General features: G+C 42.5%; 1 protein-coding gene across 1 annotated transcript in view; it reads left to right on the top strand.

Moving 5' to 3' along the window:
- Nucleotides 1-14,819, top strand: part of itpr1b (inositol 1,4,5-trisphosphate receptor, type 1b) — a 440,649-nt gene that overhangs the window by 177,658 nt on the left and 248,172 nt on the right. Inside the window, 2 exon segments of the mRNA XM_052018719.1 lie at nt 1,555-1,680; nt 5,650-5,778. Coding sequence (XP_051874679.1) covers nt 1,555-1,680; nt 5,650-5,778 — 255 coding nt within the window.

The following is a 14,819-nucleotide window of genomic DNA, read 5'->3' as shown; positions in this document are numbered from 1 at the left end:
GAACAAATAAACTAGCCCACATCTGAGAAGCCATAATGTTTATTCTGAAAATTAGCTGACTTGCATGATAGGGGTTAGAATTCCAGTGACTGAAAAAGTTAATTTTGTTTTCATTTTAGTTTGACAAAAATACAATTATAAGACATAAGAGCAGAATTAGGCCATTTGGCCCATTGAGTCTGTTCCAACATTCAATCATGGCTGATTTATTTTCCCCTCTCAACCCCATTCTCCTGTCTTTTCCCTTTAACGTAACCTTTAATGCTCTTACTAATCAAGAACCTATCAACCTCTGCTTTAAATATACCCAATGAATTGGTCTCCACAGCTGTCTGTGGCAATGAATTCCACAGATTCACCACACTCTGGCTACAGAAATTCCTCCTCATCTCTGTCCTAAAGGGACATCCTATTCTGAGGCTGTGCCCTCTGCTCCTAGACTTTCCCACTACTGGAAACGTCCTCTCCACGTCCACTCTATCCAGGCCTTTCAATATTCAGTAGGGTTCAATGAGATTCCCCTCCACCTTCTTTCCCCCCCCCCCCCCCCCCCCCACCCACCCCGTCGTCCTTCTAAAGTCTAGCGAGTACAGGCCCAGAGCCATCAAATGCTCCTCATGTGTTAACCCTTTCATACCTGGGATCATTCACGTAAACAACCTATGGATCCTCTCCAACGCCAGCACATCCTTCCTTAGACATGGTGCCCAAAACTGCTCCGACTATTCCAAATGTGGTCTGACCAATGCCTTAAAGCCTCAGCATTATATCCTTTTTATATGCTAGTCCTCTCGAAATGAATGCTAACATTGCATTTGCTTTCCTTACTACTGACTCAACCTGCAGGTTAACCTTTAGGACTCCCAAGTCCCTTTGCACCTCAGGTTTCTGAATTTGAATAAACTAACCATAATTGATTAGTTTATTCTTTGAAACTATAAGACTTGTAAGTACAGTGTCATGGAGAGGGATGTGGCTGGTAGAAGAAGCAAAGTGTTTTTTTTCCTAAGTAAGACTAACATTTTTAAAACAACTCTAAGGCTGCCTCAGGTGCTCCTCCTGGAGGTTTGGGGAGAGGAGGCTAAAATTTTGATCAGAGTAGAATGTTCATAATTTTACTGAGATGCTTTAAAGGTTGTGTTCTTAGAAGCAACTATTCCTCATGCAGGCCATCTGTTCATTAATGAGTGGAAATTCTGGTTGGGTATAGAATTCCTTTAACTGGTTATTGATGAACTATGGCAGAACTGATGGGAGCTCTTGTGCATTTTTGTGGAATAATTTTGCTGCCATCTTCCTACTGCAATGAAAAGTACTTAAGCTTCCAAATGCCATTGTATTCTGTCAAAGTCAGTGGGTGCAGGACCTGATCACGTCCTGTCACCAGCTTGGGATTTTTCTCTAGGTCTGGGAACATGCCATTCATCCATTTCAGATCTTACTGACTCGATTAGTAAACTTGAGCAATGTGATATCAATTTCCAAACCCTCTTTCCCCAGAACTCTATGCTTACTCTGAGATTGCATGTGCCAATAATTTGTTTCTTTTCCTAGGTGAAAATTGCTTACATTAACTTCCTCAATCACTGCTATGTGGATACAGAGGTTGAGATGAAAGAGATTTATACCAGCAATCATATGTGGAAGCTTTTTGAGAACTTCCTTGTGGACATCTGCAGGGTAAGTATTTGTGCTTGCCCTTAGAGACTGCATGAATTGCATGCCCCATGTTTTGAGTGACTTGCTTGGGAGCAGGAGGCAGTAAGGTGGTTGTATATCAATGCACGTATTTTGTGATCCTTCATCTGGGGTGGGTGACAGCCAGCCATTTTATCCAGATTTCTGAGCCTGTTCATTGGAAAGAGTGTTTAGCAGAATTGTTTGTTTTTTTTTTAGCTCATAGTACTTAGAGCTAAATTAGAAACAGAGAATTTCTTTGCACCCAAGTGTATATGACAATAAACTAATGAAATCTATCTCTTTGCAGATGTCACAAAGGCCTTAAAATGGCCATGTTTACTCTATTGCAGAATGCCTATGCATAATAAGAATGAAGTGCAGGCAGCATTTTGCATAATGTATTAGGAAATTACCCTTGATCTCTGGATGGCTTTATCAATTGATATTGTTTTACTGGCAGTTAATTGCTCGACTTGTCTTTCCACCTGAGAGCATTCTGTGTGGTCTGTGGCATATGATGCCTAGGTATGGTTTGGGGTGGGGGAGAGAAACAATCACATTCTGCCACACTTAATCTTGAAACACTTAAGCATATTTATTATTAAGGTTGTCCTGTTTGACATGATGCATCTTGCCCCTTGGGGCAGGAATTGATAAATGTTTCAGCATACACAGGTGCTCCCTATCACTTTAGTAGCTTTACTACTGCAGGTATGTATATCCCATTGGAGAATCGGAGAATTCCCAGTGGACATTATGCTGGGAGCAGTTTGGAACAATTGCACCTGGGTTGAGTGAAATCTGTCCCTTTTGATGCAGTAAGTGAGGAAAACATATTGTTAATGCTCAGCCAGTGCTTGGGCCGAAATATCTGCTTTAATGGTAACCAGCCTTGACATAGTGACAAAATGATGTCCACTTGTTGGCTATTATGACCAACTCAACCCCCAGTTTTGTTTTACATACAAGGATGTGCTTAAATTGGGTGTTAATTATGCTTTGAGTTTCAGGGAGCCCAGGAGTGCTCAGGTTAGGCACCCTGTCTCAGTGGGTGACTTGGAAGTCCTTCGAAATGTGGTACTGGGTTCAATATTACATCAATATATAACATGGGAACTGGTTGTTCTGCCAAGCTGATCTGTGCGATGTTGATGCAGAAGAAGGAAACTGCAGATGCTAGAAATCTTGAAACCAAAACAGAAGATGTTGGAAGCACTCAGCAGGTCAGACAGGATCGGAAGAGCGAATCAGAGCTAATGTTGAATGACCGTTGACTCTGTTTCTCTCTCCACAGATGCTGCCTGACCTGCTGAGCATTTCTGGTGTTCTGTTGTTGTTTCTATCTCAATGTGTTACGTGAGCCACCTTTTGTCTATGCATCTCACCCTCCAAGAAGCCCTTTTCTTTCTCCCTCGTGTGTCTATCTAGCTTCCTTCAATTTTTTTTCTTCAAACATCCCGAATGTTTCCAAGATCGCCTTCCAGCAACCAAAAGCAACAGAGGAAAGATCCAAATCCTCTACTACCCTTCCTCTTTCATTGTGACTTTAACTGCCCAAAGAGATGGGAATAGATTCATAACTGTGATACTCTCACAAGCCTCTTCTGTTTTTATTCTCTGGGGTTCCAGTGCTCTCCTGTGCTAGTTAATGTGAGAATTTGGAGCCCGTATGATTAAGCCTGAAGCTGTTTCTAGCCTAGCAATTGTATACAAGGGCCAGTCCCTGGTCTTGCTTAGCAATGCCAGTGCTTATTTCCTGCCTGATGCAGCTGAATGACTTGCTAGATTGCTTCAGTCAGAATTCAGCTTGTTGGTATATGAAAGGAATCAGATATTGGCCCTTTTTCTTGCCACTCCTGAATTGGATGTAAGCAGCACAACAGTTAAGTAAACAACACAACTGTTTCATATATGTTGCATAGTTCTTGAATGGAATGGTTTCTCCTGCTAGGAGAGGGGTTCTTAAATGAAATTATGTACCCACTGATGTATGATATAGATGGACCAAATGGTATTGATGACAATCTAACAACTTCACAATACCCTTACCGATTTCAGCTCTTCATTCTTCATACTGAATTCAGCTTCTCAAGATCTGATTTTAAACCATCGGTATCTTTATTGTTGGCCCAGGTCTACGGATTACTGGTCCAGAAACACGCTGATACAGAATTGTACTTATAATTTTTGTGGATCTCCTGAAGCTGTACCAGCAGTTACGCTCATCTTTTGTTGGCTTTCTTTCTCAGGAACTTGGCATCATAGCTTCAAGGTGCAGTTAAACTAAAGTCCTAACCATTCGAATTGCTGCACTTTGGTCCTGGAGCACAACAGTGTAAATGTTCAGATGTTTCCACTAGTAGGAGAATCTCAAACGAGAGGACACGGTTACTAGATTTTGGGGTGACCATTTAAAGCTGAGGTGTCTAGGGACCTCTTCTCCAAGAGGATGGTGAATCCCTGGAATTCTCTACCCCAGAGGGTTGTGGAGGCTGGATTATTGGGAGTATTTAAAGGAAGTAGATAATTACTTTTAAAAGCTCACTGAATTGAGGGATATGGGGAACTGGCACAGAAGAGGAAGTGAGGCCTGGGGCAGATCATCCACAATCATATTGAATGACAGGACAGGCTCAAGGGGCTGAGTGGCCTACTCGTGCTCCTATTATCTTATGTTTATGTTGGATTGTCATGATGCTGCATTGTGCGTGGAGCTTGGCATTCCATCACAAATTAAATAGCCATTAGCTGTTCCAAGCCCCTCACTCCCAGCAATCTCGACAAAGCCAGTTGCAGTTAGCGCTCTTTGGAAATCACAAACAGTGAGGAGGTGGGCATGGGACTTTGTGCCCATTTCAGAAAGCTCTTCCTTGTTGCTATGTTGCTTTGAGGATGTCTTCCAATGAATCCCTTGTTGACTTATCACTGTTGCTAAGTAACTTTATCATCTGTTTCTCAGGTTACCCTTGGGCTCTGACTTCCAGATCCTTTCAGCTTCCGTGTAGCTTTATTAATCCTCTTAATCTGCATTGTTAGCTCCTCGCTCTCCAAAAAAGTGCCAGCAAGCATTGCACATCACTTACGGCTTTTTAACATCTTTTGCTACACAGTTGATCGACAGTTACTGCAACAGGAACTTTCCCCTCTTGTTCCTACTAAACTGTACATCTCCAATGACTCTTTCCCCCCTTCTGCTCGGTGTCTGGAAAATTGTAGACCAATGGGTGCACAATTTTGATTAAAACCATCCAAATTTAAGCAGGATGAACAATTGAATTTAAGGATAAACTAAATAACACAGATGGGCTGCTTGCATTCAATTCTTACTTGCATGAATAAGAACAAACAGCACTGTCCTGATCACTAGAATTGGACTGGTTGATGTTACAGAAGGCTGCTGTATTGCAAAGGCAGCCCAATCAATTCAGATTCTGACAAGGGTGGCACAGTGATGCAGTAAGTAGAGGCATTGCTTTGCAGCTCCAGTGACCTGGGTTCAATTCAGATCTTTGGGGCTACCTGGTGTGAAGTTTGCATGTTCTCCCTATGATCATGTGGGTTTCAATCGGGTGCTCTGGTTTCCTCCCACATCCCAAGGACATGCGGATTGGTAGGTTAATTAGCCACAGTAAATTGCCCTGAGTGTGCAGGTGAGTGTTATAATCTGGGGGAACTGATGGAAGTGCGGGGAGAATAAAGTAGGATTCGAGATGGATTACAGTAAATGGCTGCTTGATGACTGGCTTGGACTGAAGAGTCTGTTTCAATGCTGAATGAATCTAAGACTCTTTTCTCCCCACCAAGCACTTCCTTCCCGCACTTGATCATGTTTCGCAGATAAACTTAGTGACTTTTCCAAATCGCAAATTCTTTGTTTTAACTATGGATAATAAGCTTAAACACAATTTAGCAGTCTTATTAAGGAGGTGGTGTCCAGATGCAACAGACCAGCATCTTCTCATCTTTCAGGTGTGCAACAATACCACTGACCGAAAGCATGCTGACAATGTCCTGGAGAGATACGTCACTGAAACAGTAATGAGCATTGTCACCACTTTCTTTAGCTCTCCCTTCTCTGATCAAAGCACAAGTTTACAGGTACAGCATACTATCACTTCAAATTGTTATGTGTGTTACAGAAGTTCTCTTCCCCATTTTCCTCCCCCCTGCACTCTTGGTGTTGGACTGTAAATAGAATTTGTATAGGTACAGCAAAAAGAAATAATATAATTGCTAAGGTAAAATGGAGAAACTTGACAACATTTTTTGCAACTATGTGATGTCACCTAGCCAGAAACTGACTTTCATGTCTTTTGCAAAGTTAAGGATTAATGATTCCTTCTATGTTTAATACTTCTGTACTACATTATTCATTACACTGTTGAGGCAAGGCATCAAGCTGCCCTGTAGACTGAGGACAACTTTGCTATGTTGACTTTCCAGTGGCTACATCGAATGAAAGTTTTTAGTTGTGGGAGCAGTGGAAAAGCTGACCCATTGCATTCTTGCTTAAGGCTCAAGGTAAAGACTGATTTGCAGTGTTGGCCAGAAATATAATTCACCACAGGCTTTTGGAAGCCTATTGAAGGAAGCAAGTCATTTACTGAAGTGCGTCCCTCTCCCATTTTACAGAAGACTGAAACAGCAAGCCACATACGCATTGCAGAAGGGGCTATGATTTATTTTGTGCCTTCATTTGTTTTTGATCTATAAGTTCAGGGAGGAGATATGTTAGTGAGTTTTTACATTGATATAGGAGTTGCTTATTAGTGCAATTCAAAGCTTTTTTTCTAAATACATCATAAGTAAAGTCTGTATGTTTACAATTTCAAAGACCTGCTATTTAATGAAAATAACTCCTGGCCTACCAGCAAAATGGAAGGAAAAGTTGCATTGTACAAGTCGCTTGTTCTGAACTATTTTTCTTTAGGATTTGGGGCTCCTTTGTTACAATTTTCTATATTTTCCAGATCTTCATCAGCTACGAAATTGTGTAATCCTGCATATGGGCTACATTGCAATTTGTCTGCTTGCCCCATGTTTGGTGAATTAAAATTTTCAAGAATTAAATTGACACAGTTTCATGGGGTTCAGTTTTCAAGGGAATGTGGATCCAGGGTGGATCAACAAATTTGAAATTCAAGTGAGGCTCTGATTGTACTCTTTGTTCTATGATCCCACACTTGAATGAGTAAGCAGACTTTAAAGTCTTAACTCGTTTATTGTCAACTTTTCATCTTCCAGCCTCTAGTCGCCTTGACTCGTTTCACAGACCCCAGCAAAACATTTATTGCGATGGGTAGGTTGTAGGGCAAGTGCATTTAATCGAGGATAAAGTTCATGAGGGCTTAAGTGTTTCAGTCTTATCCTAGTTAGACACTCTATTTTACACATGACTGTTTTTGAGTGCAGTTCTCTTTTCTCAGACAGTCCCTTGGGATCACGGGTGACTTGCTTGCAGTCTGGTTTTCTGGACTCACTGACTGAGGAGGCCAATGTGGAAACCACAAATTCTTCCTCATGGGGCACCCCAAATGCTGTTCCTCCACCTAGTGGCCGAGGGCCAGGGATTCCAAGGAGTCAGTGGGAGGATTTGAGGAGGCTTCGAGCATATCCTTGCATCTTTTCCTCTGTTCGCCTGGTAGTCTGTTCCCAGGGCAGAGATTGGAATCGAGTAACTGCTTCAGAAGTCTGGCAAATGACATGATCTATGGACTGTGTGCAACGAAAGCCTCGACACTGGGGGTTATGGCCTGGGAGGGACACTGACGTTGATTCACTTGTCCTTCCAGTAAGTTTTGCCAGATTTTGCTAAGTGTCGATGTTTTTTTTCCCCTGTGCTCTAAGATTCTGCTGTAGATAGTCCAATTGGTAGAGAGGATCTCTACTGTCCAGTATACCATGCTTGTAGAAAAGGTGGATATCGCCATCCTCTGTTCTGCTAGCTGCTCTTTAATTTCTTAAAATTAACACTAACCCTAACCCTACTGCACTTTGGTGGTCTCAAATAGGAGATGAATATTAAACAGCAGGCTATACTGAAACTCTCTGAATGGATGATGCACTACTGATTATAAGACTTCTTCACAGTTATCCCAACGAAGTCTGTACATCACATTTAAGTGAATTGTAGAATACAGGATGGAGAAAGGCCTTTCAAGCCATTGTGACTATGCCAGGCCTTTGGCAAAAAATTCCAATCAATTCCAGTTGCTTGCTCTTCATCCACAGCCAGGTAATTTTTTCCCTTTAAAAAAATTTTTTTTCCATTCCTCTTTTGAATGTTTTTATTAACCCTTTCAGTTTCTGCATTCTTGGTCACAACTCAGATGGTCTCTTATTGCCTTGGGTTCTACTTAAAATTGACTTAAATCCACGGCCTCCCCCACCCTGCTGGCAACAGTTTTACTTTATTTACATTATCAAAACCATTCATGATCCTGAACACAGTCATCAGATTTCCTCCTCCTTTCAGGTCTAAACCACACTACTTGGTCCTGCTTGCCTTGATTTTGTAGGGGTTAAATGGGAAATTACAACCAAATAGCCGTGGCATTTCAGCTTGCTGTGGTCTCGATCTTCTGTAGAAATGATCTCGTACTGCCTAGCTTTCAACACATGCTTTCTTCTCAGCTGCTCTGTTTTTTCCATTAAGAATTTGGCATCCCACCCTGTCTCACCCCAGCAATCTGCCTGCAGTATTTGGGGTCTAAAGTTTGATTTGTTCACATTTGTACCTCCCTTAAAGTGAAAGGAAATGAGAAATATCACCTGAGGGTTATTCCTGATGATTGTTTCAGTGCCTTTCCATTCCATAACATGCCACAGTAAACTTTACCTACAATAAATAGGTTTTGTTTACACTAATTCATTGCATTTCCCTTTCTCTCTGAGAACTGAGTCAAACCAGTGAGATTTATTAGATTTCTCCCTAAGTTTAACATGGATGCCAGCATTCATTAATTCCAAGCCATTGCATGATTGTACAGTTTTTCTTGGGCAGTCCTTTGGATTCAAGGGAGTCTTGCTTCTCCTCTGGTTCTGTAGCTTCTGAGCTTGAACGAGCCATTGTTTAAACTGCCAACTATACCACAAATGTGGCAGAAGGGACTTGGTTGACGGTTGACTCGTATGGAAGATGATGTGCTCCTTCTATTTATGCTGGGCTTCTGTGTGCTCCTTATGAAGAGGCTGGAGGTTTCCTGGACCCATTCTCCATGCTTCTCCTTTGAGTCTATTTCTGAGAGCGCAAGTGATGTGGTCTGTACATAGCAATGATTGTGTGTAATTGGGGTCTTGATGCTGGAGATGTTGACCTGAGAGAGAGCATTGCCATTAGTCCACTAATCCTGGCAGTAGGTAAGAATATTGTGATACAGGGTTTGCGGTGCTACTTCAGTGCTTTGATAAGCTTATAGTGGGTTGTTCATGTCCTGGAAAAGTATTGGAAAATGGGATCACGATCTGTTTGAGGGCACGAACTGCCTGTCCAACCATAAACTTTGTGTCGGATTTGAGATCTTAACCTTCAAATACACTCTTCCATAGATGGACAAAGATTGCAAATTTCACCATGATGTCTACCTTAACTGGGAGGTAATTTCTGAGATACTGAAAGAGGTACATGTAATTGATTTATTATTGTTGAGGTACAGTGAAAAACTTTGTTTAGCGTGCCATCCATACAGATCATTCCAAAACTGAAGAATATTGAGGTAGTACAAAAGGAAAGGCAATAGAATGCAGAATATAGTGTTACAGTTACTATTACAGAGAGTGCAGTGCAGGTAGACAAATATGGTGCAAGGGGCACAACCAGGTAGATTGAGAGATCAAGAGTTCATCTTTATTGTACAAGTGGTCTGTTCAAGAGTCTTACAACAGCAGGATAGAAGCTGTACTTGAGCCTGGCGGTGCAAGTTTTCAAGCCTTTGTATCTTCTGCCTGAACAGGGTAGGAGAGGTCCTTGATTATGTTGGCTGCTTTCCTGAGGCAGCGGGAAGTATTGTTTTCCAGGGTCTCGTTGATGCTTATTGTTCGTGGGGAGAGAAGGGTGCACCCAATCAGTTTGAGGGGGATTGGGAAAGGCGGGGTTATGGGAACCTTTTGCGTCACAAATGTTAAATGCACGGATAATGCTGTCAGGCAACTTGTAGCTTGGCCGTCATAATGTGGCGATACACAAGCATAGTCTGTGTACTGGAACTTGCTGACTGAAGTTGGGGTGGGGTTGATTCTGGACTGGTGGACGTAAATAGTTTCCCATTCATTCTGTGGGTTAGCTCCACTCCAGCAGGAAGCTTGTTGGAGGCAAGGTGCAAAATTACAGAAAAAGGAAGGGAAGGATAAGAGGATAACTGAGCCTTGAGAGTACTCTGGGAATGTTAAGCCAATTAGTTAGAGTCATAATCTACATGCCATCATGTAGCAGCTTAGAAAATTTTTGAGGGCACCCAATCTGAGAAGGATTCCACAGTCTGCCTTGGTTGACAAAATTCAAGGCTTCTGTGAGGTCAGGAGATTGAATACCATGAGTGATACTGCTACATGCATTTTTCCTGGAGTTGTTGCATGATGAAGATCATATTCACTGTGCCTACACATGGATGTAACCCATGTTGTTATTTGGGGATCAGCTCTTCTGCAACTAGGAGGACACTTTTCTTGTGACAGACAGCAGAGAGATCTCTCTGTAATTACCATAAATGAATTTGTCTTTTTTTTTAGCAGCCGCAATGGGGTGTACCAGGTCCCGTGATGTTGTCCTCTTCTTGGGTTTGGTAGAAGAGAGTGGGTTCAACTGATATTCCTCTTGCCAAGTTTTAGAACTTCAGCAGGGATACTGCCTCCTCAGCTGCCTGTTGTCCAGGGTGGGAGTGAGATTGGACAATGTGATGTGGGATGGGGTCGAGGGTATTTGCATCAAGGACAGATTCATGGTTAGGAGTTCCTCAATGCTGCTTCCTCTGGATGGTGATTGCCCCTCTATGTATAAGAGATCCTGTGCTCCTGGTTCTCTGCTGGTTAGCCCTTCAGTGTTTGGGCTGCATTTGATTTGATGGTGCTTAAGAATCCATGCATGCCATGATTATTGACAGGTTGTGATGGTTGTAGCCACTGCCTACTTTATTCCTTTGTTGGAACTTGTTCTTGAGGTCCTTGTAAAGCTCAGGCAAAGGGGGTGATGGGTTTGCCTTGAGGTGTGGTGGAGTTTCCAATTCGAGGATGCTTGGCACCTGCAGTCAATTAGGAGATACAGGAATTGGTCATTCTCACCAAATCAGTTTTGGTATTTCTTGGTAAAGAAACCAAGAGTCTCTTCACAGGTACCAATTATGGTGGAGAGGCAGCCACTGGATACTGTGGCTCTGTTGGTTGGTGGGAGGTAAGGGGGTCATCAATTTGTATGTGAGAGCTGTCCTTGTGTAGTTGTGCAAATGACAATAAACTCGACTTGCCTTAAACTTCCTTGACATTGGTTTCCGTGCAGTAGTGTTTTAACTACTGCCATTGTACTGGGGGCCAGGAAGTAAGAATGGATTAGGCAGTGGTCGGACCAATATGGCATGGGTGATGTCAATGCCCTTGAGGGCAGGAGGGTTTCACTCATCTGATAACATCATCTAAGAGCTGGGAGTTCCTGGAGAAGGGAGTTGCCATGAGGTTCTGTACTCGTCGCTGTGATGAAGCAGGGTGTCAGTTGGGCAAACTGAGAGGCTTGTGAATAATCATTTCGTGCAGCCCTGTCTGTGGTGTTGTGGAAGCTGCATTTGGATCTTGTCCACTGAACAATTTACCACAATGACTACAGAGCTTCCATGTGTAAATTCCTAAGAAAGGAGGACTGGGACGTGAATTTGTTTGTGCCTTTATGACCTTTGGCTGGAAAGGATGTAGGAATATCCAATGAAATAACTTTGAAGCATAGTCACTGTAATAATCTAGAAAATGCAGCAGGATCCAATGGACCACATTATAATGATCAATTAATTTGATTACTGGGGTAATTGCACCTAGGATGATGTGAGTATCTTCCTTGAAATAAAGCCACCTTTGGCCTTTCACTTCCAGGCTGCCACGCACTTAACAAATACCGTTTTGTATCTGTCTCTGCCAGTATATTACTGCAGGAAGGATATTGTCAGTCAGGTCATTGGTGGAGGCCATTTGGGCTATCATTCTTTGTGCTATCTGATTAATCCCAATCCCTGCTCCCTTTTCCCAGTCATAAAATTTTCTTCACTGTCAATAATTTAAAACCAATTCTTCTCTGACCAAACAATCTTCCACTACCCTTTCATTCCAGATCACCACAACTCACTTTCTAAAACAAAATTCTTCTCGTCATCCCTCCAATTTTCTTGCCATTCTGTGAGACTAATAGGAATATGCGGTTTTTGAACCAGAGAACTGGTTGACAGACTTGACCTTCAGTATAATCCTTCTAAAGTGATTCTCTCTGTGCTGGCTTTGCAGCATCATGCATTATGCACCTAATGTTTGGAGTGGGATTAAAAGGTATTCTTGGCACACTGCAGCTCTATTGCACATCATTGCAGATCACAAACAGGATTGCCTTTGGCAATCATGATAGACGATTGCACAAAGACACTGGGGAGGAGCAGTGTGAATGAATTTAAATTCCTATTTTATCAGTGTTATTAAGTAAACAGCCTCTGACCCTTTGCATGATCCTGTTCAGATTATTAAAGCATACTTAATATTTTATTTTAACCTGAATGAAGTCACACAGCCAGGAATATGATTGTGTGACAACACCAGAGATTAGGAAAAGAACACAAGCAATGGAATGCTGAAAGCGCTGTCTGTGCAGGAAGGGAATGGCTCAGCGAATGTTTGAACGAGTTGCATCCTAAACACTTGTCCTTTTTCTGTCTTTACAGGTTCTGTTTAGAATAAACATGACCCTAGGAATACAGATCAAATCCTACCAAGGAGGTAGCAGCAGGACATTTAGAAAATCATAAGACAAGCAGATAGGCATGGTTTCAAGGAAGGGAATTTGTGTTTGACGAATCCACTAGATTCCTTTGAGGATGTAACATGTGGGGAGGTTAAAGTTAATTTGTGGATGTATGTATTTGGAGTTCCAGAAGGGATTCGGTAAGGTTCCACCTGAAGGGTTACTGCTCAAGTTGGGGGGTGGGGGAGGTAATATATTGATATGGCTAAGGGTGTGGTTAACAAATAAAAGCAGAGTTGGGATAAATGGGTCATATGTACGTTGGCAGTCCATAATCATGTGGGGTACCACAGGGATCAATGCTGAGGCCTTGCTATTTTCATTCTGTTTTTCTGACTTCAATGAAGGGACCACGTACTGCAACCAACTTCGCTGCTGATACAAAGATAGGTGGGTTAGTAATTGTAATAGGAACTGCAAAGGGTTATGGATGAGGTGAGTGGATGAGAAGTTGCCAGATTGGATATGTAGTGTACATGAGGTTATCTACTTGGGAAGGAAGATGGAAAAAGTAAGCTACAAAATGTTGCAGTACAAAGGGATCTGGGTATAGGTAGGTACAGCAAGTAATTAGGAAAGTGAAGGGAACATCAGCCTTTTATCATGAAGGATATGAGATCTACCAGTAGGGAAGTTTTGATGCAGTTTTAGAGGGGCTGGTGAGACCATATTTAGAGTACTGCATACATTTTCCTTCTCTATTTAAGGATAGGTGTGCTTGCATTGGAAGCACTAGAGAGAAAATTTACCAGGTCAGTTCAGGGTGAAGGAATAATGTGTGAAGAAAGGTCAGACCTGAACTCATTGGAGCATAGATGATCTTGGGGAAATGTAAAAGATTCTAAGGGGATTAACAGGCTGGATGCTAAGAGGAAGTTTCCCTGGGGCAGCATTACTAATGAATAAGGGGTCCTCCATTTCATTTCAGGTGAAGGAGAGAAGCAAAGCTTTCTGTGAGAGTCATAGGGTTGTACAGTGTGGAAGCAGGCCCCTTGGCCCAATTCATCTAGTATAACATCTTTCCTATAATAGGGTGACCAACACTGTACACAATACTCCAAGTGCCGCCTCACCAACGTCTTATATAACTGCATCATAACTTCCCAACTTCTATATTTATTGGTATTGGTTTATTATTGTCACTTGTACCGAGGTACAGTGAAAAGCTTGTCTTTACAAACCGATCGTACAGGTCAATTCATTACACAGTGCAGTTACATTGAGTTAGTACAGAGTGCATTAATGTAGTACAGGTAAAAACAACAACGGTGCAGAGTAAAGTGTCACAGCTACAGAGAAAGTGCAGTGCAATAAGGTGCAAGGTCACAACAAGGTAGATCGTGAGGTCAGAGTCCATCTCATTGTATAAGGGAACTGTTCAATAGTCTTATCACAGTGGGGTAGAAGCTGTCCTTAAGCCTGGTGGTACGTGCCCTCAGGATCCTGTATCTTCTACCCGATGGAAGAGGAGAGAAGAAAGAATGACCTGGGTGGGTGGGGTCTTTGATTATGCTGGCTGCTACACCAAGACAACGAGAGGTAAAGACAGATACCAAGGAGGGGAGGCTGGTGTCCGTGATGCCCTGGGCTGTGTCCACAACTCTCTGCAGCTTCTTGCGGTCCTGGGCAGAGCAGTTGCCATACCAAGCTGTGATACATCCAGATAGGATGCTTTCTATGATGCGTTGGTAAAAGTTGGTGAGAGTCAAAGGGAACAAACCAAATTTCTTTAGCCTCCTGAGGAAGTAGAGGTGCTGGTGAGCTTTCTTGGCCATGGCATCTACGTGATTTGACCAGGACAGGCCGTTGGTGATGTTCATTCTCAGGAACCTGAAGCTCTCAACCCTCTCGACCTCAGCACCATTGACGTAGACAGGTGCATGTACACCGCCCCCTTTCCTGAAGTCAATGACCAGCTCTTTTGTTGACATTGAGGGAAAGGTTGTTGTCATGACACCATTCCACTAAGCTCTCTATCTCCTTCCTGTACTCCAACTCATTGCTGTTTGAGATACAGCCTACAGCGGTGGTATCATCTGCAAACTTGTAGATGGAATTAGAGCAGAATCTGGCCACACAGTCATGAGTGTATAGGGAATAGAGTAGAGGGCTGAGGACGCAGCCTTGTGGGGCACCAGTGTTGAGAATAATCGTG

Source organism: Pristis pectinata, chromosome 6 (genome assembly GCF_009764475.1).
Source record: "Pristis pectinata isolate sPriPec2 chromosome 6, sPriPec2.1.pri, whole genome shotgun sequence".
Classification (NCBI taxonomy): Eukaryota; Metazoa; Chordata; class Chondrichthyes; order Rhinopristiformes; family Pristidae; genus Pristis; species Pristis pectinata.
This window is presented reverse-complemented; position numbering and strand designations above follow the sequence as displayed.